This window comes from Cokeromyces recurvatus (genome assembly GCF_025118155.1).
Source record: "Cokeromyces recurvatus strain NRRL 2243 chromosome Unknown BX663scaffold_51, whole genome shotgun sequence".
NCBI lineage: Eukaryota > Fungi > Mucoromycota > Mucoromycetes > Mucorales > Mucoraceae > Cokeromyces > Cokeromyces recurvatus.
In genome coordinates, this window is record NW_026251437.1 from 97,279 (window position 1) to 121,741 (window position 24,463).

The 24,463-nt window shown below is 29.8% G+C and overlaps 12 protein-coding genes across 12 annotated transcripts; 5 read left to right on the top strand and 7 right to left on the bottom strand.

Moving 5' to 3' along the window:
- Positions 1-4: 4 nt before the first annotated feature.
- Positions 5-3,468, bottom strand: BX663DRAFT_527373 (alkaline-phosphatase-like protein). Its single transcript, XM_051530033.1, has 10 exons — positions 3,225-3,468; positions 3,063-3,107; positions 2,695-2,995; positions 2,349-2,630; positions 2,248-2,289; positions 1,978-2,176; positions 1,644-1,888; positions 1,300-1,589; positions 730-1,244; positions 5-659 (listed from the first exon to the last, which is right to left on the bottom strand). The coding sequence occupies exons 1-10, from the start codon at positions 3,440-3,442 to the stop codon at positions 64-66; spliced, it is 2,733 nt and encodes a 910-aa protein (XP_051377719.1). The 5' UTR covers positions 3,443-3,468; the 3' UTR covers positions 5-63.
- A 216-nt stretch (positions 3,469-3,684) lies between these two features.
- Positions 3,685-5,091, top strand: BX663DRAFT_546973 (ribosomal protein L1p/L10e family-domain-containing protein). The gene is made up of 6 exons (XM_051530983.1): positions 3,685-3,747; positions 3,864-4,012; positions 4,077-4,191; positions 4,262-4,410; positions 4,472-4,567; positions 4,653-5,091. Exons 1-6 carry the CDS (start codon positions 3,721-3,723, stop codon positions 5,002-5,004), a joined length of 888 nt encoding a protein of 295 aa, XP_051377720.1. The 5' UTR covers positions 3,685-3,720; the 3' UTR covers positions 5,005-5,091.
- On the bottom strand, positions 4,969-6,350 carry BX663DRAFT_481343 (uncharacterized protein). Its single transcript, XM_051524362.1, has 3 exons — positions 6,101-6,350; positions 5,319-6,034; positions 4,969-5,261 (listed from the first exon to the last, which is right to left on the bottom strand). Exons 1-3 carry the CDS (start codon positions 6,342-6,344, stop codon positions 5,148-5,150), a joined length of 1,074 nt encoding a protein of 357 aa, XP_051377721.1. The 5' UTR covers positions 6,345-6,350; the 3' UTR covers positions 4,969-5,147.
- Positions 6,351-6,640: 290 nt separating this feature from the next.
- On the bottom strand, positions 6,641-7,129 carry BX663DRAFT_527377 (uncharacterized protein; the record flags this gene model as incomplete). The annotated part of the gene is made up of 2 exons (XM_051530034.1): positions 6,641-6,912; positions 6,992-7,129. Coding segments are annotated over 2 exons (225 nt in total), but the record flags the coding sequence as incomplete, so codon positions are not given.
- Positions 7,130-7,204: 75 nt separating this feature from the next.
- On the bottom strand, positions 7,205-7,925 carry BX663DRAFT_527385 (uncharacterized protein; the record flags this gene model as incomplete). Its single annotated transcript, XM_051530035.1, is given in 2 exon segments — positions 7,205-7,640; positions 7,660-7,925. Coding segments are annotated over 2 exon segments (549 nt in total), but the record flags the coding sequence as incomplete, so codon positions are not given.
- Positions 7,926-8,178: 253 nt separating this feature from the next.
- On the top strand, positions 8,179-8,361 carry BX663DRAFT_444511 (uncharacterized protein; the record flags this gene model as incomplete). The annotated part of the gene is made up of 1 exon (XM_051523625.1): positions 8,179-8,361. A coding segment is annotated over one exon (183 nt), but the record flags the coding sequence as incomplete, so codon positions are not given.
- Positions 8,362-9,393: 1,032 nt separating this feature from the next.
- On the top strand, positions 9,394-10,031 carry BX663DRAFT_533702 (uncharacterized protein; the record flags this gene model as incomplete). Its single annotated transcript, XM_051530551.1, has 3 exons — positions 9,394-9,418; positions 9,539-9,748; positions 9,859-10,031. The coding sequence occupies 3 exons, from the start codon at positions 9,394-9,396 to the stop codon at positions 10,029-10,031; spliced, it is 408 nt and encodes a 135-aa protein (XP_051377725.1).
- A 67-nt stretch (positions 10,032-10,098) lies between these two features.
- On the bottom strand, positions 10,099-10,278 carry BX663DRAFT_444490 (uncharacterized protein; the record flags this gene model as incomplete). Its single annotated transcript, XM_051523624.1, has 1 exon — positions 10,099-10,278. One exon carries the CDS (start codon positions 10,276-10,278, stop codon positions 10,099-10,101), a length of 180 nt encoding a protein of 59 aa, XP_051377726.1.
- Positions 10,279-11,781: 1,503 nt separating this feature from the next.
- On the bottom strand, positions 11,782-13,776 carry BX663DRAFT_481347 (uncharacterized protein). The gene is made up of 4 exons (XM_051524363.1): positions 13,595-13,776; positions 13,127-13,520; positions 12,933-13,045; positions 11,782-12,864 (listed from the first exon to the last, which is right to left on the bottom strand). Exons 1-4 carry the CDS (start codon positions 13,723-13,725, stop codon positions 11,946-11,948), a joined length of 1,557 nt encoding a protein of 518 aa, XP_051377727.1. The 5' UTR covers positions 13,726-13,776; the 3' UTR covers positions 11,782-11,945.
- Positions 13,777-17,269: 3,493 nt separating this feature from the next.
- BX663DRAFT_527391 (uncharacterized protein) lies at positions 17,270-20,424 on the top strand. Its single transcript, XM_051530036.1, has 15 exons — positions 17,270-17,430; positions 17,560-17,651; positions 17,772-17,806; positions 17,866-17,945; positions 18,022-18,045; positions 18,122-18,134; positions 18,198-18,273; positions 18,330-18,476; positions 18,553-18,697; positions 18,751-19,029; positions 19,141-19,387; positions 19,448-19,750; positions 19,857-19,955; positions 20,029-20,185; positions 20,241-20,424. The coding sequence occupies exons 1-15, from the start codon at positions 17,301-17,303 to the stop codon at positions 20,370-20,372; spliced, it is 1,959 nt and encodes a 652-aa protein (XP_051377728.1). The 5' UTR covers positions 17,270-17,300; the 3' UTR covers positions 20,373-20,424.
- A 302-nt stretch (positions 20,425-20,726) lies between these two features.
- Positions 20,727-21,306, top strand: BX663DRAFT_405765 (uncharacterized protein; the record flags this gene model as incomplete). Its single annotated transcript, XM_051522251.1, has 4 exons — positions 20,727-20,805; positions 20,857-20,946; positions 21,041-21,119; positions 21,195-21,306. Coding segments are annotated over 4 exons (360 nt in total), but the record flags the coding sequence as incomplete, so codon positions are not given.
- A 1,329-nt stretch (positions 21,307-22,635) lies between these two features.
- BX663DRAFT_546980 (uncharacterized protein) lies at positions 22,636-24,167 on the bottom strand. Its single transcript, XM_051530984.1, has 4 exons — positions 23,630-24,167; positions 23,309-23,550; positions 23,144-23,213; positions 22,636-23,068 (listed from the first exon to the last, which is right to left on the bottom strand). The coding sequence occupies exons 1-4, from the start codon at positions 24,094-24,096 to the stop codon at positions 22,924-22,926; spliced, it is 924 nt and encodes a 307-aa protein (XP_051377730.1). The 5' UTR covers positions 24,097-24,167; the 3' UTR covers positions 22,636-22,923.
- Positions 24,168-24,463: the final 296 nt, after the last annotated feature.

A 24,463-nucleotide genomic window follows, 5' to 3' on the forward strand; every position in this document is an offset into this window, starting at 1 on the left:
TAATGTCAGGATGTAATAAACTTCTCTCCCTCTCTCTATCTTTATTTATTTATTCTATTGATCTCACCATTTAAAGATAAATTGAGTAAAAAGTGAGCCGAGAATAAGCTGTATAAACCAATGAAAGAGACAGGTCCAGGCGACTTGATATAAATATTTAGGAGAAAATACAGTCCAGATAAATAAATGTTCTCTTAAAACAGTAACGGAGATAGATAAAAAGGTAAGAACAAGACTAAAGAGAGTTGAATGTGTTAAAAGATAAGTTGACCACGATTTAGCTGTCTTCTCCGTCAACACCCATCCTGCTATGGCCCACCAAATACTGCCTGACCAATTGGAAAAGAAGGTAAGAAAACCAATAAGAATCGTATCATACTTCTGTACACCAACATAAGCATTACTTAAATCAAAGGAAGCAATCGAATTATGATGACCTGTTATAAAGAAAGAGGCGTGACTTTGAAATACAGTTATCACACTCATGAACCAAACAGGAATAGGTCCCTTGTCAGCTACGTAGTCTTGCCATATCAATAATAACTGAAATTGCAGATTAAATAGACAATACAAAAATGCATTGTGTGATCCACTCAAGAGCACTAAAAAGGGGGTTACCAAATGTAATAATAATTCTAAAATGATTTTTGTTTTATATTCTATCAAAAAGAAAAGGGGGAGGGGCTTAGAATAAAGCAAAACACACACACACTTATTCTATTTAGATACCTTTTGGCTCTTCTTCTTTTTCAAACTTCATTTTGGCAGCTCTTTTGATGACATAAAATAAACAATATAGAACAAATAATCCAGCACCTCCATAATTAAAGATAAGTCTTCCTAATTCTACTTGATCAAGTGATTGAACAAGTTCCCATTTTAATAAAAATCGATACACATTCGGTATATCTTCATGTCCTCTCATCTTATAAATGAAGACTAAAGCTGAAGTGAAAAGGAGAATGAAAGCCAAAAACGCCTTGATAATGGTCTGGATAATATGTGTTGTTTGATTGACATCGATTGTCAAGTTATCCTTTAATTTAAATAAGAGTCTGATACCAGAGATAGAAGCGACTGCCAATGTAATAGCCATCAAATGCCATTGTAATTTAGAATGTAATAACTTTTCAAAGGTGATACTATCATTCCATGCCATTGCTATACGTGTTAACATCAAATAAACGAATCCGAAGCCAACTAGATACATTTTATCCTTTAACTTTTGGTGTGGTAGACGTAGGCTTCAAGATAATCATGAGTCTATTATTCAACTGTACTATTATCTTATATAAATACCTGTGAGCAATAGATATTAAAATCATTGTCTGTAACAAATAGTACCAAGTGGCATGCTCTTTCTCTACAAAACTACTTGCAAACATACTCATAGAATAGGTAATGAAAGCAATGATAGAAAAGTATTTACGAACGTCCCAAAGATCAGTAGATGTGATTGAATAGGTTTCTTTAACCCATAAAATGCATTGAACTGCACTGATACAAATTAAAGTAACACCTACTAGCATTAATTTTAAACTATAATCACTTGCTGTATTAACCAACTTGGATTGTGCAATATCAATAAACTATATATAGGTGAATTAAACTCCATTTTATTATTATTATTAACTATCTTTTACCTTATAATATGAATAAATCGCCCTTTTCCCGATTTCTTCTTTTCCGTTATTAAAAGCCGTTTGAAGATAAGTTTGATGTAAATCAATTGCTTTTGCATAGTAAAATCCAGGAGAATTAGGGTTGGTTTCATGAGTATAGAGGTGAGGTTCTGTTATATATTTTGAAACTTCTGGCATTAATTTAGTCAATAATTGAGCTAGTTGAAAAGCATTTAACTGAAGTCCTCGAAGAATATGAGATACGTCTTTGATATAATATGTTTGATTATAAATAAGTTTATTATATACACATATATAGTTTTCTTTTTTTTTTTTCTTTTTTTTTTTTTGTTACCTTGTTGATGAGGTTGGTAAAGTTCTAGAATAATCTTTCCAAGATTGTTTTTAGGTATAGGGAAAGAAAATAAGGTAGCCAAGGTAGGAACTAAATCGATTTGATCGACAATAGGAAATCCCAATGTTCTTGATCTTTCTAATTCCCATTGATATTTGAGTGGTTGTGCTTCAAAAGCTGGACTCAAGAAGACAAGCCCCTAAAAAAGAGAATAAATGAATAAATAAATAGACTTTAGGATTTTCGTGTAAAAAGGAAAATAAACTTTACTGCAGACGTTTCACCTATAGAAGAGCCACCATGATTGCCTTTCTAATCATTTTAATTTTAATACACTTTGTACACGCCTTTTGTATCTGATTTGATTTTACCTCATTCATGCCATGATCACCACAAATAACAATTAAGGTGCCTCCCTTTGCATCACCGCCTTTCTTGCTTCTTTCACTATCTTGCTTAGCAATGATATCATATATACGTTCAATAGCTTGATCCATTTCTTTCTGTTTTGGTTTCATCAATGGACTTTTGGGCCCACCTAAATGCCCTATATGGTCTAAACCCAAGTAATGGAATACTATAGCATCCCAATCATTTTGTACCAAATCTATATCAATATGTCGAGTCACATTGAGATCAACTTCAGTTGTATCCTACAAAAGAAAAGAAAAAGTAAATATATCTCTTCTCTTCATATATGTATTTATAAGACTTTACTGATACAAAAAATGAAGTTGTGCCATCCTTTTTATCAAACAAGTCGGGGAAAAGTCTTATCCAAGTATCATCTCCAAAGAAATGGATTGTTTTATTATTATTATTACTATTACGTTTAAATTGATAAATCCAATTATCATGGTTTTGAAGTGATGAACTGGTATCACTTTCTGCAATATTCAAAATAGCGTCCAAGAAATTAGGAACTGTACCAGTTGTAATTGCTTTAATACGAGGAAGAGTAACGGTAGGTGCTGTAGCCTTTGCCGTAAAAGGATAAGCAAAACCTTGTTTTATTTGACTTTTTTTTTCGAAATAAAAAGATGTAAGATGAAACTTTTCATTGATAATCTATTATAAACACTTACTTATTCACAAATTCAAAATTGGAGTTATTTCCAAACAAGAAATCACTAATGGAAATAAATACACATTAAAAATAAAAAGTTAGTATTAAAAGAAAGAAAAGAGAGAACTCTTGATATTTTTTTTTTTTTTTTGCTCAAGTTATCTCTCTTTTAGATGTTTACTTTCTAAGTGCATCAATTAGTATAAACACAAGTCGGTCAAATTCAGGTTTATATTCATTATGCAAATTGCTAAAGAGTAAAGGTTGATCAGCCTTTGTGGAATGGCCTGAAAGATATATTTTATAGGGAAAAAAACCTTTACAAAATGATATTATACCCAATATTTGTATAAAGGCTAAAATGGCCAAACGAATTGTGCCTTTCCCTTTATTCCACATTGCTTTAATAATAATAATAATAAAGGGAAACACAATGTTATGAACACTCTCCTCCTCCTCCTCCTCTTTTCCAAATAATTTACCAATAAACGCGGAGTTGTTTAACAGCAGCAGCAGCAGTAGCAGCAGCAGCAGAGGAGATAAAAAAAAGAAAGGTGGACTGTGACTTTTGTAAAGTGGCTTATGCGTCTTTCAATTACCTAAAAAAAAAAAATAAATAAACTTTACACACACTTTTTTTTATATATTTATTATATATACACATATTGTTAATTAAAATGGCTCAAAAGTTAGATTTAAAACAGGTACAACAACGACAAAAGGAGTAAAAGAAAGAGAGATTACTATTCCTTTTCTTTTTTTTTCTTGAATACATGTATATCTAATCTTTTCTGATTCAATTTTATTTTATTTTTTTCAGGCTAAAAAAGCTATTGACGCTTTATACAAATATAGAGAACAAAATGTTTCCAGTAACAATTTACTTGAAAGTGATGAAGAAAATGGTATTTATGTAGAAATATCAACTCATAAAATTATGAACAAGTCTCAAATAAAAAGAAAGAAGATGTAAGTTTGATGACGTTTTTGTTTATGTATTTTTTTTTTCGTAGATCTAATATGTCTATTATAGTCCTTTGCCTCATTCTCCTTATCCTGAAGATATTGAGATCTGTTACATTACTAAAGATGACGAAAAAAGTATAGAGGAGAAAGTTAAGAGCGGAAATGTTACTTCAATTAAAAAGGTTAGCACATTAGCACAGCATCCAATATACACAAATTGAAAGACTGGGGGTATCTAATATATAATAATAGGTTGTTAATACTAGAACACTTGGTACTGTATATAAAGCATATGAAGCTAAAAGAAAGTTGTTGGCTTCTTATGACTTGTTTATGGTGGATGACAGAATCTCACACATGGTGCTTAATTTAATTGGCAGTAAATTTGTTCAAAGAAACAAGTAAGTGTTTAAATTATCAAGGAATTATAGTAGAGTCTTGTATACTTAATATTCTATCTAGAGTTCCTATCGCTATTAAAGGCAATGGTTCATTAAAACATCAAGTTGAAAAGGCATTACAAGCTACTTATGTCAAGTTACATAATGGTCTTATCACGTATGTATATGTATATATATATGTGTATATAGAAAAAAAAAAGGAGGATGAAGAGGTTATTGATTCATTTTTTTTTGTTTCATAGTCGTGTTTTAATTGGTAATTTTGGAATGTCAAAGGAAGAAGTGTTAAAAAATTATGAAGTAGCTGTACCAGAAATCGTCAAGATTGCTGCACATGAATGGGATCAAGTAGAGATGATCAGTGTTCACGGTCTTAATTCACCATTACTTCCTATTTATACAGCCCTCCCTAAACAAGAAAACGAAGAAAACAAAAAGGAAAAGAAGAATAATAAAAAAATAGAACCAAAGAAGGAAGAGCAGCCTAAGAAGGAAGAAGAAGAGAAGAAGGAAACTAAAAAGAATGAAAAGAAAGACATAAAGGTCGATAAGAAGAAGGTTAAGAAGGCCATTGCTAAATCTAAGAAATTGTAAATTCAATGTGTTTTTTTTTTTTTTTAAAAAAAATAATGAAACTGTGTCTTATATATAAATAAAGAGAAAGCAAAAGAAAAGATGTAATAGAGAATCAACATGACTGTCATTTATTATAACATCGTCGCTTGTGTACATACATATTAAAATTCTTTTTTATCAGATGTTTCGGTCATTTTGGTAGGAAACCATGGAATGAATTTGTTTACAGATTTACGATAAAGAGTATAATCTGGATACTTTTCAGTTGAAATTTTCTATATAAAATATATAATCAATATGAATAATACTTGTTTACTTACTTATTTACTTACCTCAGTAATCCATGTACTACCTTGGAACAGACCTGATAATATGATTGGGCCAAAGAGAGTCCAATTCAGGTACGAACTTGAATCAGTCGAACCTGTTGCCTCCTGTACAGCAGATACAGAAAACAAATAGATAGTCCACCACATGGCTTGTTCAGCAAAGAAATTAGGATGACGACTGAATTGAAACAAGCCTGAATGCCAAAGAAAACCCAACTTATAATCCCCTTCCAACTGTTCTGGCTTCAGATGATGACTTAATAAAGCATGTTTCCCGGTCTGAAATACATATTGTTGTTCATCAGCAATGACTTCAATAGTTAAAAAAAATAAATGCAAGACTACGGTGATCCAATCAAGACACGACAATTGATTTGAAGCACGATTAGGTGAGTAACTACTAGAGAATAGACTATGCGTCATGTAAAGAGGAGTGACGATTAAAAGTAAAAGATAGTTTTGAAAGGGAGCGATGACAAATAAATTAAGTAGACCCATAAAGAGGGGTCCTATTTTCTTTAATATGTATGGATATCGATAATCTTGACCTGACCAATAATAGCCACCTTTCCTAGCAAAATTGTATGTAAGACGACTACCCCAAGTTGTAATTAAGATAGCAGCCGTTAAAAGTCTAGGATGAAAGGAGCCATGTAAGGTATAATCATGAATAGCAAAATGCCATGCATATAAACAAGGTAAAATTGACCAAGCTTTATCTAAATAAACATGATTCATATTTTACAGCCTTTTTTTTTTCTTTACAAATATGTGTATTTATTTACCAACTTGACTATAGTTTTTTGTTATTTCAGAAATAATATAATGAAAAACGATTAATACAGTCGTGAAATATAAAGCAGATTCTAATGGATTTGTACTCTTGTAAAAGGTGATTAATATTTCTGGTTGTTGAATACAAATGGATATAAATGAACTAATTGTTTTAAAGGAACTCGCATTTTTTATAAACTTCTGTATTACACTTTGAGCGTGTTCCCATCTTGCTTCAAAAGGAAGAAATAACATTTTGGTAAAAAAAAAAAAAAAAAAAAAAGAAAGAAAGAAAGAAGGAAAAAGAAAGAAAGAAAAAGAAAAGAAAAAGAAAGAAAGAGATTATTTAATAAAAGTGATGACGAATGATATATAATAAGACGCCGTTGACGTTCTGCAGTCTGGGAAACTAGGTTGGGCCAATAAAAAAATAATTGGGTTATTCAAAAATTAAATTGGGACAATAGCAGGAAAATTGGTACAGAAATACGAAAATGGGGCACCCAAATGAAAATGAGACACAGATGCGAAAGTGGGACAGAGGAGAATAAGTTAAAATGAGACAGAATGTTAGATTTTTTCTGGACGAAAAAAAAATAGATGCAGCATATCTGTAAATATCTAAATCTCTTTAACAAGAGAAACCGTGTACGAGACGGCGATATAAAAAAAACAAGACCTATTGTTCTCTCGTGAACTCCCGTGGACGCCCATGACCACCAATCACTTGTATTGAGATCTTGAATATATTTTTCGACGTGTTAACGTCGCGTTGCCACATTATTCCGCAACTTTGGCAAGTTTGAACACTGCACAACCTAATGTAAGCATCAGTCAAGTATGTTTGAAAACATGCATGACAGGTCTATATTTATAGTATTAATAAATTATTCTTTGACCAGTTTTGGTAAATCTTGTTGTACCTTTAAAGTCTTGAACTCATCTATAGAAGCAAGTAAAAGTTCTCCTAATTTCTGTCTTATTTTGAGTTGTTTGTAAAAAACTCCTGTCACTCCCACCCTGAGACCCTTCAAATGTACACCGTCTTTTCCGAACATGCCATTTCCGAAAACTATAATAGACAATTTACTTTTGTCGTATTTGAAAAGTTGGGGCTTCCAAAGCTTCTTGGTGTTCCTAAAATAATAGTTAATAAATATAGTGTTTGTCTCTCTGCTTTGATGCTAGAATACTCACTTTGTCTACTGAGGAACTTCTTTGTCTTTTTTTTTCGCTTCTTTGTCTCTCCTCTTCTTTCTTTTCTTCCTCTACTTCCTCTTCTTCTTTGTGTTCTTTCTTTTGGCCTTATTGTATTTTTTTCCACCATTAATGAGGACATTGGTCATTTCTTGTCTGGCCCTTTGAACTCCCTGATATAGGTGAAAGTGACTTTCAGCAGTTGAGAAGTTGTTAAATGCTAGTATTCTGTTTAGATGTAAGAAAATATAAGTTACGTATTGCAAATAGTTTGAAAGAACAGCTGTCTTGGTTGTAGGAATGTTGAGAAGTATATCCTCCATATTTTCTCGAGTCATTTTTTTTTGTTTCTCTCTTTACGTGTCTTATAGACCCTGTTAAGGTAAAATACTCTTTAGTAGAGCATCGCCTGATTTGATGGGATTCATCACCCTCCCCATAAGCAGCAGCAAAAACCTGATGTCGGTTGAGATCCAACCCGCAAAGAGAAACATCAGCCAAGTTTTCATTCTTTATAACATCTCCCAATTGGAAAATTTCTACGTCTTCGCTAGATATGCATCTGTATTCAACTGTACTATTTGTTATTTTTTGCAATAGAACCACATCAGCTTCTTTACAGTCGACTGGTAAAATGCGCTAGAGCATGTTGTTGCAAATATTTCTGACAGATCATTTGTTTAATTTGAATCTACACATACTAATAAAGTATCAAATTTTAACAAATTCTACCATTTATGGAAAACGTTCTAAAGTGACAAAGCTGTCGATCTGTCTGAATTATACTTTTAGGGCATTTTTTTCTCGGTTAAAGTAAGACTCAGTCTTTATTTTGAATATTTGCATAACTTACAATTATTTCTGATTCAAAATAATAATATGTCGATGGTGACTTGGTTGGCTCCCCGGTGGCAAGCCGCAACATTGTGTCTTCCACTCAGACTCAAGGCTTACTTGGGACCATGCTATTATCTGCTTCAACATGCATAGCCACTTTCAAATGCCACACACCATCCTCAACCCTCTTTCTTTCGTCCTGAACAGGCTCCCTTCCTGCATTTGGTCCATCCATTAGCCGGTAGTATACCGAATATTCCACAAATTGAACTATATCCTTTACAACAAACCGCCTCCTAAACTCATCATTTCTGGCGTTAAACTGGGGTACTCTAGAAATATACGAAGAAAAATTAATTAGTACAAAGGATATCTTCGAACTGACAAAGGAAAATTCAACAGTGTTCAGTAACAAAACATTACTTGTATTTACTCGTTGGTGTTCAAGCAACAAGTTAAAATTTTTTAAATTCCATAGAAAATAAAAATCACGAGGGTAGAAAAAGAAATCTTTTTGTGATGGATAGAATTTACCGTTATGATATTAGTCGTCTTTATAACTAAGTTAATAGAAATAAACCATCATTTATTACATAATAAAGAGGTTATTCAAATAAAACTAGTGTATCGTACTTTACAGCATAATGTTCATTATATAACATTCAGTTTTAATAGCAGTCATCGAGCATTAAAAATAATTATGTCCATTGTATTATGTAATAATAAGGATCCAATAGGTTTATGACTGTTATATTTAATTACATAATTATTTATACAAGTCATACATACTATATATACACATCTATAATGTTAAATATTGTCATGTAATAACATCTCAGAGGATGATGATAATAATAGTAGCTTGTAAACACTTGGTATTGTTATAGCGGGAATATTCACTGTGAATTAATACTAACGCGTTACTTATCCCAGAAATAATAATTTGTAACAGCGACAACTCGGGGAGAATAAAGATGAAAATATATCCTATCACAAGCAGAACTGTTCGGAGACAACATTTACACTGACAACGTTTACACATAATGCTTTATAATAGCAATATTTGTTTATCCAAATCACATTTCTATCAATGTTGTCACTTACCTTGCAAAAAATATATATACATTTTTATATGTATTTATATATTTGTATAAATAGCCCTCGCCATTTTTCCATATTATTTTTTCTTTTTATACACTATACAGAGTTTTTTACAGACTTGTTTTTTCTGTTTTCTCTTTCCTTAGCTTTTGAATTTAAAATATTTACCATGGTAAAACTACATATAGTGCAAAGTAATGTGAAAATCTAATATATTTCTTTGATAGACAGTCTAATAACATCAATTACTGAATATTTACCCAATTATCAACAATCACTGAAAGCTCTACAAAATAATGGATTTGAAATTGTAGGGTACGTTCGAAAGTCCCCTACTGCAGATACCATAAATAACCGTGTAAAGCTATTGAATCAAATGATAGACAATTTGCGTTCCAGATCTTTTGCAACGCATATTTTTGTGTTTTCAAGCTCAAGAGCTTTAACAGCTTTTGTAGAGCAAGACCTTAAAGTGGATCGAAAAATATACGAACAATTAGATAAAGTAGATGGAACTACTCAAGGTAAAAATTTATTAAATAAGTGTAAACTCTAAAAAAAGATCACTATCAATAAATCCTTTTGATTTATTTTAAATATTTAAATGCATCTAAACATTCAATTTGTCTTGCAGTATTAGATTTTGCTGGACTTTCCAGTAGATCCCATCATGTTCAAGAATTACTGAAGACTTACCCCGCAATCAAAAAAGTTGCTGTAGATACATTTATGATTTCAAATGAACTGTTCACTTATAATACCAGTGATTTGAAGGCTAACGCCTATTTATTAGAAAGATTTAAATAAAACACCAAATATTTATACATATATATATAACAATAATTAGTAGTATTTCAACCCATTTTAGAGGTATTTAGTCTAATATGGCTGGATATAAATGGTAGGAATTAGGCAGTTTACGAATCCTTTCTTTAGTTACAATAACTGGCTGTTTAGGATCTATGTTATAACAGATTTCTACATCACCAAACTTTTTCATTCCTTCCACACATTTTTTAACATTTTCTTCAGTATAATCTACATAATGAAACATGCAAATTGCCAAATCTCTAGATATTTCCATTATTGTGATGATAAAGAAAAATAAAGAAAAATAAAGAAAGAAAGAAAGAAAAAAAAAACTGGCAACTTCTATTTGACTCCATCCTTTTGGAGCGTAGACTTATGGCATCATCCAATGGAATTATAGAGATCAATAGAATGATCAGCTCTCCTGTTGCTTTCTGCTTCCCTTTACGCTTTTTGTTATTCTTAAGTTTTGGTAAAATATTAAGTAAAAGGAAAAAAAAACGATCGACATTCTAATCGTTTTGAAAAGCCCATTCAAGTTGTGTAAAATCATTAATCTCATTCTGCGTGTTTTAGGAAGGGAGAAAATATCCCCCCCCTAGACCCTCCTTCTAGTTCAATTCTCTTTCTTTTACTCCTCAAAGCTAATATGATCTGAATTCTTCTAATTGTTATGTTTTAAAGGCCAAATATTCATCTCATCCTATACCAATCTAGTTTCTTAATTTAGTAATTTTTATGCTATTTTGTTTTTCTTCGCTATTGTTACTCGGTCTAATAGCTAATGAGAAATGCTTGACCAAGTTCAAATATTTTTTTGAGAATAGACGAGAAGCGGGTTTTCAAATAAAAGTGTTTTCAGGTGCAAAAAGATAAACTTTGTATAGTTTATTAAAGAGAAACAATACAAAAAATAATATGAAAAATATGAAGGGTTATTTATAAGTTTTTGTAAGGTAAGTGATGACATTGATAGAAATGCGATTTGGATAAGCAAATATTGCTATAATAAAGCATTAGTCATAAATATTTTCTCCGAATAATTCTGCCTACAATAAGATTTATTTTTATTCTTTTTTCTCCCTGAGTTGTCGCTATTACTAGAAATATATATTAAAGTGTTATTTCTGGGGTAAGCAACGCATCAATATTAATTCATAGTGAATATGTTAGCTATAACAATACCAATTATTCATATGCTACCACTATTACTATCCTATATGAGATGTTATTATGTAATATTATTATTATTAATGCTTGAATATTCTAACAATGACTCTAATTAAAACTGAGTGTAGAATGAATACATCATGCTGTAAAGTACAATATACTAGTTTCATTTGAATAACCTCTTTATTATGTAATAAATGATGGTTTATTTCTCTTAATAAAGAATAAATTAAAGCTAATGCATTTATTAGTTAATCTGGGTTTAAATTTAATCCTATCTTTTTTTATAGATCCATTTTTGGGCATTTTTTCTCTAATCCTATAATGTAAATAACATGATTACTCTTTTCTTTTTACTTCCAACTCGCAAATGTAATTAACACAATTATTTCTTTTTTTTACTCTTAAATAAAGTCATTTAATAAAAGTTTCAATATTCAACTTAATTGCCATCATCATTTCGAAATGCCAGTTTCAATGTTGTGATGGAAATGAAGATTACTTTTATAAATAATTGTTTTTAACTTTTTTTATTTTTATTTTTTTAATTTGAATTGAATTCACATTAAATAAAAGACAAAACTATTTTATTTATTTATTTTTTTATATAAAAAATAATGTTTTCTTTTTTTTTTCAATTAAGCATAAATACACAATAATGTTAAAGTTTTTTTTTGATTAAAATTGAATGTAGAGATTCTTTAATCAATAACGTTAAGTGATGTTATATAGACACATTGGTTAATAATCATTGTCATCACAGTGTTGATCAACTACTTCGGCCCATCCAAAAGAACGTGTAATTGCTTCTTTCCAACCATTATACATCTTATCTCTCCTACGAGCTGAAATTTTTGACCTGAATATAATCGTGTTATTCGAATTCACTTTTACTACGTCTTCCATATTCTTCCATATGCCCATCGCCAAACCGGCAGCAATAGCAGCACCTAATGCGGTTGTCTCTCTCATTTCTGGTCGTTCTACTTCGATATCATCTAATACATCAGCTTGAATTTGCATACATTCATCTGAATTAGAAACACCCCCATCTACTTTAAGTGATCTTAAAGGTTGATCTGCATCTTTATTCATAGCTTCTAAAATAGCTCTTGTTTGATAACAAACAGCTTCTAATGTAGCACGAGCAATATGTTCTCTCTTTGTAAACTGAGTAAGTCCACAGATCGTTCCTCGTGCATCATGTCTCCAATAAGGAGCAAATAATCCACTAAAGGCTGTTACAAAATAAACACCTGCCGTATCTTTTACTTTAGCAGCTAGTTGACCAATTTCTTTTGCATCTTGAATGATTCCTAGATTATCACGTAACCATTGAATAGAGGATCCAGCGACAGCAACTGAGCCTTCTAGAGCATAAACAGGTGATTGACCTTCAAATTGATAGGCCACTGTCGTTAAAAGACCATTATTAGAAAGGACAGGTTGAAGTCCTGTATTGAAAAGCATGAAACAGCCTGTACCATATGTATTCTTCGCATCACCTACATGAAAACATTTTTGCCCTACTAATGCACTCTGCTGATCCCCTAAACAACCACTGATGGGTATATTCTTTAATGAGCCACTTGATAATTTACCAAATACACTTGATGAGGGTACAATTTTAGCTAATTTAATACCTTGAAAGCCAAAAAAGCTAATAAACAATGATGGATGGATGATGTATAAGTATAGTAAAAATAATAAACAAAAAATTCTTGTTACTTTATTGCTTTTTCACTCCATTGAAGTGTATGAATATCCATTAACATAGTTCTACTTGCATTTGTAACGTCTGTAACAAACACACCTCCTTTATCAATTCCGCCAGTTAGATTCTATGTATGTATATATATATAATAGACATGTTAATAGATATGATATGATATGATACATCTTATACTCTTTTTTTATATTACATATATGATCCAACTATCGACTGTACCAAATTGTAATCTATTATTTTCATATGCTACTTTTACTTCAGGCACATGATCCAACATCCATTTAAGTTTCACTGCTGAAAAATAAGTTGTTAATGGTAAACCACATATAGAACGAAGAAAATCGATAGATCCGGTCTTCTTTAATTCTTGTACAGTTTGAGCAGTACGATTATCACTCCAAACGATAGCTGGATAAAGAGGTTGGCCTGTTTCACTATCCCACGCTATAGTTGTTTCACGTTGGTTTGTGATGCCTACACATTGAATAGAAGAAGGATGATGTCCTAATAATGAAAGTTTATGAACAGCATGTTCAATACAAGTATCTATAGACGCCAGAATATCATATGGATCATGTTCAACCCAACTAAGAATAAACAAAGGGAGAAAAAGAAAAAAAAAGGGTTAAATGAAGAAGAAGAACAAGTGTTATGGAGTTACCCTGGACGTGGATAATGTTGCTCAAATTCCATTTGATGATATGTTAATAATTTTCCATTTTTATCAAAAATAACGAATCTTGTAGAAGTCGTTCCTTGATCAATAGCGCCAATAAATTGTCCTTGTGTCATAATAGTGTTAAATAAGAATAATAATAATAATAAAAAGGAAATAATAAAAAAAGGGGCAATAATTCAATTTTATAGTAGTGTCGTGTCTTAAATTTATTACCCATTTTAGATAATCACTAGTTAAAATATAGTATGTACTGATGAAATCATTCTTTTTTTTTTTTATTGCTTACTCTTTTATCTCTCTTCTACCCCACAAATCCTCTCCTTTTATCTATTTATTTACTTGCTTATGTATTACCATAAATATGGCCTTTTTTTTTTCTTTAGCTTCTTTTAACTTATCTGTTGTTTAAAGTCAATATCTATTTCATTACAATAGTAGCAGTAGCAGTAGTAGTAGTTTGTATTATCGTTTTTAACCGCCGAGTAAAAAAAAAAAATATTTCAAGTAGACTTGCATGAACTCTAAAAAAAAAAACAAAAAAGTGGAGGATCTACGTAATATTGCATATTATTCTTAGCGACATGCATAAACTAAATTTACGATAAAAGGTTACAAGTCCTGTTATTCAATTATGCTATACAAATCAAGTATCTTTTTTTTTTTTTTGAAAAGATACTCCTTTTATACATAGATAAATATAATTCATTAAAGACAAATGATAGATTTAGCAAGTTAAATACAGTAGTGAAAATGGCCAATAATCCCAGAAATGATTAGCGGGATTTCTTCTCTTCTTTTTTTTTTCTTTTTTTTTTAGCTAATTACTATCATTTCTTTTCTATTCTTTTCTAGTTACAAGCTGTGTGTGATACTGGCTTGATTAAACTTGCAGCAAATATATTTTACCTTGCTTTAACATCCAGATAGAGAAGATCATCAGCGGGAAGAATGCGGTTCTCAAACATAGTCATATCACTGCTCTAAATTGAAAGCTTGGTTACTTTGGTGGTGATCCTTGTAATATATTGGGTTGGCCTGTTGGCTACAAATCACGGCATTAACAAGCCCACAAAAAAAAAAAAAAAAAAAAAAAAAAAAAAAAAAGAAGAAGAAGAAAGAAACTTGCTGTATAATTTTTATATAATTCATGTTATCAAACAGTGTTATCGATAATTGACCATATAGTGGCATTATATCATACTTCAATCTGCTTGTACCCGTCAAGTATCCCTTCTGTAACATAACTTTTATTTAAACTAAAGCAAAGTTTTTGCTTTTCTTTTCTTTTTTTTTTTGAAGTATAGTTTAAAGATTATTATTATCAATGACAGACAAGATGTAATGTATTGCTCATCAAGTAATATCTATCCCCTTGTCGTCCGACATTGGTACAGACTCTTGTTGTTCCTCTCCTTTGTCTTCCAAATTCTTGATAAGAATTCCAGTTTCATGTCTTCTGTATGATGATAGTTATAAAACCTTCTTCACAGGCTTTTGAGAGAAAAATACTAATACTATTACTCACACTACTCTTTTAAGCTGATCAAATGGTTCAAGTATTATTTGTCTTGTAAACGTTTGTGACTTGCTGAAAAGTCATCTACTTTTGTTAGCATTAAGTATAATAGTTCATTTTTTATTTTTATTTGTTGATAAACCGATTTTACTTAAGGACAGTTATTATTTTTGGTTTAGTGTCATTTAATTTTGGCAAAGTGACAATTCCTACCCATCCTAAACTATGTACAGTATAGTCTTAAAAAAAATCATAGCGGCAGCATAAATTAATGATTGACACTTTTATTCTCCAATTTAAAATAGTATCCTTATTACTAAATGAGCTGTAAAAAAAAAAGGTCTATTTATATCTGTTATAATAGCTTTGAATTATTTGTAAAGAAAAAAAAAAAGAGTCAATGATATATAATCTGGTCTAAGGTTAATTTACGGGATAAAATCTCAATTCATAAGCATAAAAAAAGTTACTTTACAATTACAAAATACAGGTATATATATTATAGCGTTTCTCTTTTGAATAAGGTAATTAGAATCATTTCTCTTTTTGATAGCTATGATTACCCTGCTGCTTAATGATAAGATATATACATATATGTTTTTAATCATTTGTTCATACAGAAAAATGACAAGTTAAGGTCAGAAAGTTGTAAATAAAATAGAGATAATCAACAGCCGTTTGAAAGAGGGAAAAGAAGAAGAAGAAAATTGTGATTATTAATGGTAGCAAAAGGTAAAACTTTATTGGAATTTGAAGCTAACGAAATAGCGTCATTTTAACGAAGTTTTTTTTTTTTTTTAAAAAAAAAAAAAAAAAAAAATGTAGTAAAGTATAATATTACTTTGCTGAGTTACTATGGAAACAATAAAGAGCACAATTCAAAGCCTAGTTCTTGATATACAACATGTGTATAAATTATTTACCTCTTATTAATTAAAAAGTATTTAAATATGGCTTTTTTTATTTTAAATGCTGTCCTTCTGGTAAATTTTGATCCAGAAACATTTTTTTTTTTTGTATTTAGCTAGTGATGATAATTTATTAAAGAAAGTGACTCTATTTGGATACTAATATACATAAACATATGAAAACTAGAGAAGTATGCTGAGATCAGAGCTGTAATAAATAATAATAGTATGCTACTAGATTATTTATTTATTTTTTTAATTCATCCAATCTAAACTGTATTGCAAACTTTTTTTTTCACTTTGTTTAAAATAGCTAATTGTATAACTATAAAAAGCCCTTCGAAGAAAATACATGAAGGATGTGAATATGTAACAGATATTTAGTATATTAAAAGAAAAGAGAGAGAGAGACTAGATTGGCATATGTATATTATGTTTGTCAATAATAAGGCGTTGAAGCGAAAGGCGGCAATATATCTTAATAATAATGATGAACTCAAAAATTGTTTTATTCTTTAATACTAATGCTTTTGACTCAGCATTGCCATAATTAGTAATTGCAATATAGTAAATATATGCTTTCAAAATACTGTATACACATATATCTTTCAGTTTCATCATTTTCGCTCACTAAATACATTGTTTGAAAGAGAAAAAAAAACTAACAAATGCAAAAGAACACAATAATTGAAATCATTGGAGCCGTTTTATGAGCCAGCATAATAACAAAAAAGAAGATATTTGAGTGTAGTGTCTCAGCGTAATGTACACAAAATCAAATTTTACTTTCTTCATTTGCGTTTCATAGAATAAAAACAGTGTTCCCTCCCCCTTTCTGAATACTATTTATATACAATAATCGTACTTCTTTGTATTTTAACTTAACTATAATCAACTGAGAAGGGGTTTTAAGTCACACAGCATGCTTGACTAATATAAGAGCCTCTTATACTAACATCAAAAAAAAAAAATCCTATTCTTCTATATATTACTTTCCGTCTTTTTTTTTCATTATTATTCACGTCTCTTTTCTTTTTTTTTTTTCCTTTTTTCCTTCCTTCCCTTTTAGTTAACAGTATTAGGATTTGGAGAGCATTATATATCTAAATTCAGAAAGAAAAAAAAAAAATGGAACAGATTCTTCGGAGTTTAAATATGCGTCACCACCAACCACCATTCTTATAATGGCTAAATTTTTCAGTCAAACAAACATTTACAAAATTAATATGCTCTATTTTTTGCTTATTTCTTTTCCTTTTAATAGATGCAAAATTCACTTAGCGGACAAATAGTAATCCCTCCACAGTCTCCTTCCATAATCCCAATCGTGAATCCTACTTTGGAAGGAGAACAGACTGAGTCCAAAAAAACTACACCAAAACCTCCTTTGAAAGGTTTATATACATACATACATACCTACAAATACATATATAAAGTCGAAAAAAAAAAGAAAACTTTTTTTTTTTTTTTTTTTTTTTTTTTTTTTTTTTTTAGTTGATGACTTATTCATTTATTATAAGCAGGAAATAGTAGTGGAAAACGGCTTTGTAGAAATGTCATAATTCATGGCTATTGTAAATTCGAAGGAAAAGGTTGCGAGTTTAATCATGATACGGTGTGTATTTTTTTTTTTTTTAAAAAAAAAGAAAAACTTATTTGACTTGAGATCCAGACTATATAATAAAATCTACATTACGAAATGGAGTTATAATTAATTACTTAAAATCTATTATAGAACAAAACTAACTCTGTTCAAGCAAGTCCAGAAAAGTAAGCCAATCTCTCTCTTTATTTTCCTAAGTTTATCTAAATATCAATTTTATTATCAGTAAAAGTAAACCAATAGTGTTATCGTCTGTATCAGCTAGAAGTGTAAATGCACCAGAATTTGTTCCTAGATTTGTTATAGGTAATTTTCATCTATTTGTGCTTTTTTTTTTCCATAAATTCATATTCTTTTTATACATGCATACCTACATATAAAGAAAAAGAATCAAATACAAATAAAGGTAAATAATGATTAAAATTATTATCCATAAAATCTAATAATATAAATATGAATATGTATATATCTATATATTTTAGATCTTACAATAGCGTAAAGTATATGCATATACAACTATATGGATATGGATATTTAACATTACTTTTATTATTTCAGTAAGCAGCAACAATCTAACCCATCTAATATAGCAACTGTAACAACTGGATTTGCTCAATTTGGTATATCAAATGATGTAAGCAAAGTATAATAATAATAAAAATACGAATTTATTCACAAGTAAATAAATAGACAAACACTGCACAGCAGCAGCAGCAATCTTCATCAACACAAACACAATTACCTTCTGAAATGTTAGCTAGACTTGGCATGATCCCTGCAACACAAATAGACCCTTATTATTATATGAATGAACAACCTATGTTTCCTAGACAACCAGTAAAGTGACATTTTCCTTTGTATATGTATTTAGTTATCTATAGCAATAGCTGATTGTTTAAGTTTATTACTATAGTTACAGCATCATTTATATTCGACCCCTTTACCACATATCAGTCATCTATCACCTAATCAAAGAACAATTCATTCATTTTTTTTGCCTGACCATATTCGAGAACAGCTTACACAACGCAATGAAGCACAATTGATGACAGCTTCTGGTAATAAATACGATAATGAAATCAATTAGAATATTAAACTATTATGATGATAGCTCGAGATTTAGGATTACCTACAGACGTTCATGTGTACCATTCATTGTATCCTTTAGAAACAACAGGAGAGAAAGCTAGTTTATTTTATGGGCATACAACATCTGTTTATAAGGCAACATGTAGCGTAGATGGTCGTACATATGTATTAATTCGTATTGAAGGATATAGATTAGTGAATGAATTAGCTATGCAAGTCGTAGAAGCATGGAGACGTATTCGACATTGTAATATTGTATCTATTCGTGAAGCGTTTACAACTAGAGCATTTGGTGATTCGTGTATGTTTTGATTACTTTATAAATAGATGTATGTATGTATGTATGTGTGAAGGATATTAATATATGTTTTTTTTATATATATATATACATGTATATACATATATAAAATAGCGTTAATTTTTGTGTATGATTATCATCCTTGTTCCACTACAATTTATTCAACTTATTTTACACCTCAAGGACAGGCAGCCTTATATAGTAGTAATAATAATAATAGAAGTAATACACCATTAATTCCTGAATCAACACTTTGGAGTTATATTACACAAATTGCCTCTGCATTAAAAACAGCTCATGCTTCTGGATTAGCTGCCCGAAATATTGATCCTAAAAGAATTCTGATCACAGGCAAGAATAGGTATTATAAAGAAGAAGAAAAAGAAAAAAGGAATTATAATTCATGCTATGTAAAATATAGAATAAGGTTAAATGGGGCGAGTATTTTGGATGTTTTACAATTTGACAGTGGTTTAAACGTTGTACGACAGCAGCAAGAAGATTTATTATCATTTGGTAAACTAATAGTTGCATTGGCTTGCAATTCTCTTCAGGCATTTCATGATCCTGCACAATCATTTGAATACATTACTCGGTATTATTCATCCGATTTAAAAAACATTGTTTTGTATTTGCTTAGTAAACCTTTACCTACAAAGAATATTGATGAAGTAGTTATAATGATTGGCCCACATATTCTTTATGAAATTGATTGTAGTCAATCGTAAGTGTGTTTTTTTTTCTTGCAAAAAAAAAAAAAAAAAAAAAAAAAAAAAAAAAAAAAAAAAAAGATACTTAATATAAAACAGATAGCTTATTTACAATTATAGTTATAATGATGAGTTAGAAAATGAACTCTCTAGAGAATTAGAAAATGGTCGACTTGTTCGATTAATGGCCAAAATGGGTTTTATTAATGAAAGACCAGAGTAAGTTTTATTTTATTATTATTATTATTATTATTGAAAACGTCAATGTAAATATTCTGTTTTAAAAAAAAAGAGAAAAAAAACCCCATAGATTTGATATGGATCCTGGATGGTCAGAAACTGGAGATCGCTACTTGATTAAACTATTTCGTGATTATGTATTTCACCAAGTAGATGAGAATGGCCAACCTGTAGTGGATATGGTTCATGTCTTGACCTGTCTCAATAAGGTAAAAGTAATAAATAAATAATGTGTGTATCCTGTTTATTTATTTCATATTCTAGTTGGACGCTGGCGTCGAAGAAAAGATTATGTTGATGTCCAGAGATGAGCAATCATGCCTTATTGTTAGTTTTAGAGAAATCAAAAACTGTATTATTTCAGCTTTTAATGATTTAACTTCTGGAAGAAAATAATATAATACATTTATATAAAAAAAAATTAAAAAAGAAAAGAAAAAAAAATAAATAAAAAAGAAATAAAAATCCCGTTTTGTTAAAAAAAAAAAAAGCATGTGTATGCTATGTGTTTATGTGTATCGCATATAGTTTTTTTTTTTTTTTTTCTGTAAGATTTACTGATTTTTTTAATTTTATTTCACTCAATAATCAAAAGCTGGAATAAATATTGGCAAGATCAAGTTTTGATACAAACAAAAATGTATATATTTTTTTGTAATACATAAAATGGTGGGACGATTAATAATTTACCTTGTTTCTTTGTTCAAAAAAAAAAAAATGTCTACAACAAGATTAACGAATGAAGGGTTTAATAATCAACATGCAAAAGTTTTAATCAAGTTATTACAGGAAACAGAAAATAAACACTGTGCTGACTGTAAGAAAAGAGGTAATATAAAGTTTTTTTTTTTGAAATGTTTATTGAATTACTATTTTAAAGATCCTCGTTGGGCATCTTGGAATCTAGGGATCTTTATCTGTATTCGTTGTTCTGGTGCCCATCGATCTTTAGGAACACATATTAGTAAAGGTATCCAACTAATGTATTAGAATATGTATTATATTATAATATATAAGAATAAAAAAAAAAAAAAAAGGATTAAAATAGATTTGATAAAACTCAGTAAAATCGGTTGACCTTGATACTTGGACACCAGAACAAGTAGAGAATATGATCAAATGGGGAAACAAAAGAGCTAATAAGTAAAGCATGATATTTGTTTTTTTTTATTAGATGCATATACTAAAGAGTTGTATCTAAAAATTATTATATTCCAGGTATTGGGAAGCTAATTTAAATGATAAAGAGCCCACAGATTATAATCTAGAACCATGGATTAGGTTAAAATACGAACAAAAGAAATGGGTTTTTCATAGTTCACTTCCAAGCCTATCCACTATGATAACAGAAGAAATTGAATTAGTAAGTGTTATGTATTCGAACAGGATCAAGTGTATATATAAATATATGTTTATCTATCTGTAGGATTCGAAGAATTCAGGTACAAGTGATTCTTTTATTACTAATACAGGTAATACATCAAAACGAACTTCGAAACAATTTGGACACCACTATCATTCAGCGTATTCTATCGAGAATAGTATGGATAATAAAGAAGGGGAAGCTATAATGGAATGCTCAAACATAAAAGGCAATAAGAAAGATGTCTTCACTACTCGTACTATTAAAAAAGAAACTTTAATTTATCGTCATGACGAAACATGTGAAATCGATATGAAGTTATTTCAAGAGCAACTTTCAACTTTATCCTCAGGACAGCCTTCTTCAGATCTTATTCCTAAAGCACCTCCAGGAAGCAATCTATCTTGGACTCATTTTTTATAATCTTTTTTTTTTTTTTTTTTCCTTAGATAAAATAAACGTTCTCCTATTTTATAACAGTACATTAAAAATTAAAAGACAAGATTAATTCATAAATCTCTTCTGGAACTAAAACCTCAAAATGATGACATGATCTCAGCCTCAACTAAGCTTTTCTTGGCTCTTCCTATCTTTATATCAATTGAATTTATCGTAAATATGTACTTTATTAAGCTACTTATAAAAGTGATTTTAAAAGTACAAATCAAAGTTGAATTCCTGATATATACAGTATCTATCCAACACAATATATATATATCTGTTGCTAATTATTTAAAGAGGTTAAAATAGAGCTTGAACCAGTTGAATACAATTCCAATCATATACATATATATTGATCTAAACAAGAGTGCTAGCTCTTATGTTTCTGTCGGCTTATTGTTCCAAAAAAAAATGTGAAAATAAAAAGAAAATTGGTCTTCTAGAAAGGAGTCGGAAATTTCTTTTCATTAGTAGTAGATAATAGCTTGCCAATGAATAATAAAATAGAAGCAGTTAATAATAGAATAGAAGTCTATAGTCATAAATATGCATTATTTAATCTTCTGTAGATTAGTTGTATATTAAAGTAAATGATACAAGCCTATTAAATACGATAGCGTGAATCCAAGATAAAAGTGATAACAACAACAGCATCAGGAACCTGTTATAGAGCGGCGATGTTGATTAAACTTCTTATTATAGTAATTTCCCGACAATCTGAGTTATCCCTTCCTCCCTCATCCCCCCCTTCCCCCCAAAAAAAAAACGACAACCTATTCCAAAACACAATAACTTCTTCTATAACGTGAACTGTGATAAACGAACAAACCATTTTTCAATAACCGACATTTTTTTTTTTTTTTATTGAACCGGCAAAAATCGATTGTATTTAAAAGACCTTTTGTAAAAGAACGAATTTTATTGGATGAATCGTTTAAACAATTTTACAAGACAATTGCAGCGGCTATTTCTCATAATTAGTAAACGTATAATTAAATTATAAATGGATAAAAGAAAGATGCATTAAACTAAAACAAAATACAATACAATACATAATATAGCAGTAATAAACAAATAGATGAAGAACCAAAAAAAAAAACAAAAAAACAGAAGAAACTCTTCTTCCTTCTCTCTTTCTATTAACTAATTAGATTTCTTGGCCATCTTTGCCTCAGCCTTTGCCTTCATGACTTGACTATATTCTGTATGTAAAAATGTATCCCAGAAAGTAAAGAAAGGTTGAGCGAAGTTAGTTTTAATACCATAAGCTTGATGATGGATATTATGACTAATAAATAATAAAAAGTTTGAATAAGCCTTTTATATATACATCTATCTGTATTTTTATGAATAAATAACTTACTAGTTGACATTATTTCCAAAGCAAACAGTGAGTGGATCCCAGGGGAAAGAATATCCACAATGATCATTAACTATAATAATAGAATAACAACAACAAAAAAAAAATTAATTTATCCATACATACTTTACTTACTTACTATATACATTCTAATATACTACTACTTACTTGTCTTGAGAGTTGAGAAAATAAAGAACCACATAGAAAGTCGAGGTGACATGCCAGTCAATTCATAAGCGAGAGCAGCACCACATGAATCCAATAAAAATCCTTCTAACGGGTGATTATAAAGAGCACCAAAGGCATAAGGAACATAAAGACGATGATGATGTGAGTGCATGTATTTATATAAAAGTGTGTAAGTGTGAGCTAAACGATGAAGAAGATATTGATGTGTGTCAACAATAACCCTAAAAAAAAATAGATAGATAGAATAGCTATGATGTTAATATTATTTATATGTAAATATCACTTTAGATTTTACATTACATTCCAATAAAGAATTGTAAAGCAGGTCTAAGATAATCTTGAATAAAGATAGCGATACGATTGGCGATAATTGTAATGTCTTGTAGTTGGCCAAAATGAGACAAGACATTCAAAAAAATTGTACTATAACGATTCACAGCTTGATCATGCTTTAATTGTTCAACAGCAGGGTCAATACCCTTAATAACAGCAAGACCCAAAACAAATTGAACAATATGTTGAAGAGCTACCATGATAAGAACCTTACTAAATGAAGCCTTATTGCGACTATTTCTTTCCTCGGGGGTATGAATACGATATTTTTCAAAAAAGGGAATTTCAAGTCTCATAAGGATTTCGAAAATAGAACATTGAACCCAATAGACAACAATAGGAACCCATACAGCCATGACTTCATCTGACCATGGATCATATATTGATTTATTTAATGACAAACTAGGCGTTTGTTTAATTGCAGTTGTATTCATTATTATTGTTTATACAAAAATCTAGAAAGAAAGAAGAAAAGAGGAGAGGGGAATGAAAAAAACTTATTATTAAAAAAAAAAAAAAAAAAATTGTATGAACTGAGATTAAAATGGATATGGTATTGTTTGTGTTTCTGATGGAAGTTTTAATAACTTCTTTGAATAAAAATGAAAAAATGAGGATTTAATTCCCTGATAAACATTTATCCTGCATTGACAAAGTATTCACGATGGAAAATTTCTATTTAACAATAAAATTAAAAAAATATGCATATTAATCTATCTTATCTGACCCAAGCAAATAGATGTGAATATTTACCAGTTATTAATGCTAATTAAAGAAAGCCTATATTAATTGTAATCATAG

Bases quoted from the DNA above. Each gene is read 5' to 3' on its own strand.
- BX663DRAFT_527373 (XM_051530033.1), bottom strand. From the start codon at position 3,442: ATGTGGAATAAAGGGAAAGGCACAATTCGTTTGGCCATTTTAGCCTTT. The intron at 2,996-3,062 runs GTAAGTGTTTAT...CGAAAAAAAAAG, and splicing joins AATTTTGAATTTGTGAATAA to TCAAATAAAACAAGGTTTTG. The intron at 1,590-1,643 runs GTAAAAGATAGT...ACCTATATATAG, and splicing joins CGATTTATTCATATTATAAG to TTTATTGATATTGCACAATC.
- BX663DRAFT_546973 (XM_051530983.1), top strand. From the start codon at position 3,721: ATGGCTCAAAAGTTAGATTTAAAACAG. The intron at 3,748-3,863 runs GTACAACAACGA...TATTTTTTTCAG, and splicing joins AAAAGTTAGATTTAAAACAG to GCTAAAAAAGCTATTGACGC. The intron at 4,013-4,076 runs GTAAGTTTGATG...TGTCTATTATAG, and splicing joins CAAATAAAAAGAAAGAAGAT to TCCTTTGCCTCATTCTCCTT.
- BX663DRAFT_481343 (XM_051524362.1), bottom strand. From the start codon at position 6,344: ATGTTATTTCTTCCTTTTGAAGCAAGATGGGAACACGCTCAAAGTGTA. The intron at 6,035-6,100 runs GTAAATAAATAC...ATGTTTATTTAG, and splicing joins AAAAAACTATAGTCAAGTTG to ATAAAGCTTGGTCAATTTTA. The intron at 5,262-5,318 runs GTAAGTAAATAA...TATTTTATATAG, and splicing joins GTAGTACATGGATTACTGAG to AAAATTTCAACTGAAAAGTA.
- BX663DRAFT_481347 (XM_051524363.1), bottom strand. From the start codon at position 13,725: ATGACACAAGGACAATTTATTGGCGCTATTGATCAAGGAACGACTTCT. The intron at 13,521-13,594 runs GTAACTCCATAA...GTTTATTCTTAG, and splicing joins CAACATTATCCACGTCCAGG to TTGGGTTGAACATGATCCAT. The intron at 12,865-12,932 runs GTAACAAGAATT...ATTGTTTATTAG, and splicing joins TGGAGTGAAAAAGCAATAAA to CTTTTTTGGCTTTCAAGGTA.
- BX663DRAFT_527391 (XM_051530036.1), top strand. From the start codon at position 17,301: ATGCAAAATTCACTTAGCGGACAAATAGTAATCCCTCCACAGTCTCCT. The intron at 19,030-19,140 runs GTATGTTTTGAT...TATATAAAATAG, and splicing joins TAGAGCATTTGGTGATTCGT to CGTTAATTTTTGTGTATGAT. The intron at 20,186-20,240 runs GTAAAAGTAATA...TTCATATTCTAG, and splicing joins TCTTGACCTGTCTCAATAAG to TTGGACGCTGGCGTCGAAGA.
- BX663DRAFT_546980 (XM_051530984.1), bottom strand. From the start codon at position 24,096: ATGAATACAACTGCAATTAAACAAACGCCTAGTTTGTCATTAAATAAA. The intron at 23,214-23,308 runs GTAAGTAGTAGT...CTATTATTATAG, and splicing joins TTTCTCAACTCTCAAGACAA to TTAATGATCATTGTGGATAT. The intron at 23,069-23,143 runs GTAAGTTATTTA...ATTATTTATTAG, and splicing joins TTTGGAAATAATGTCAACTA to TCATAATATCCATCATCAAG.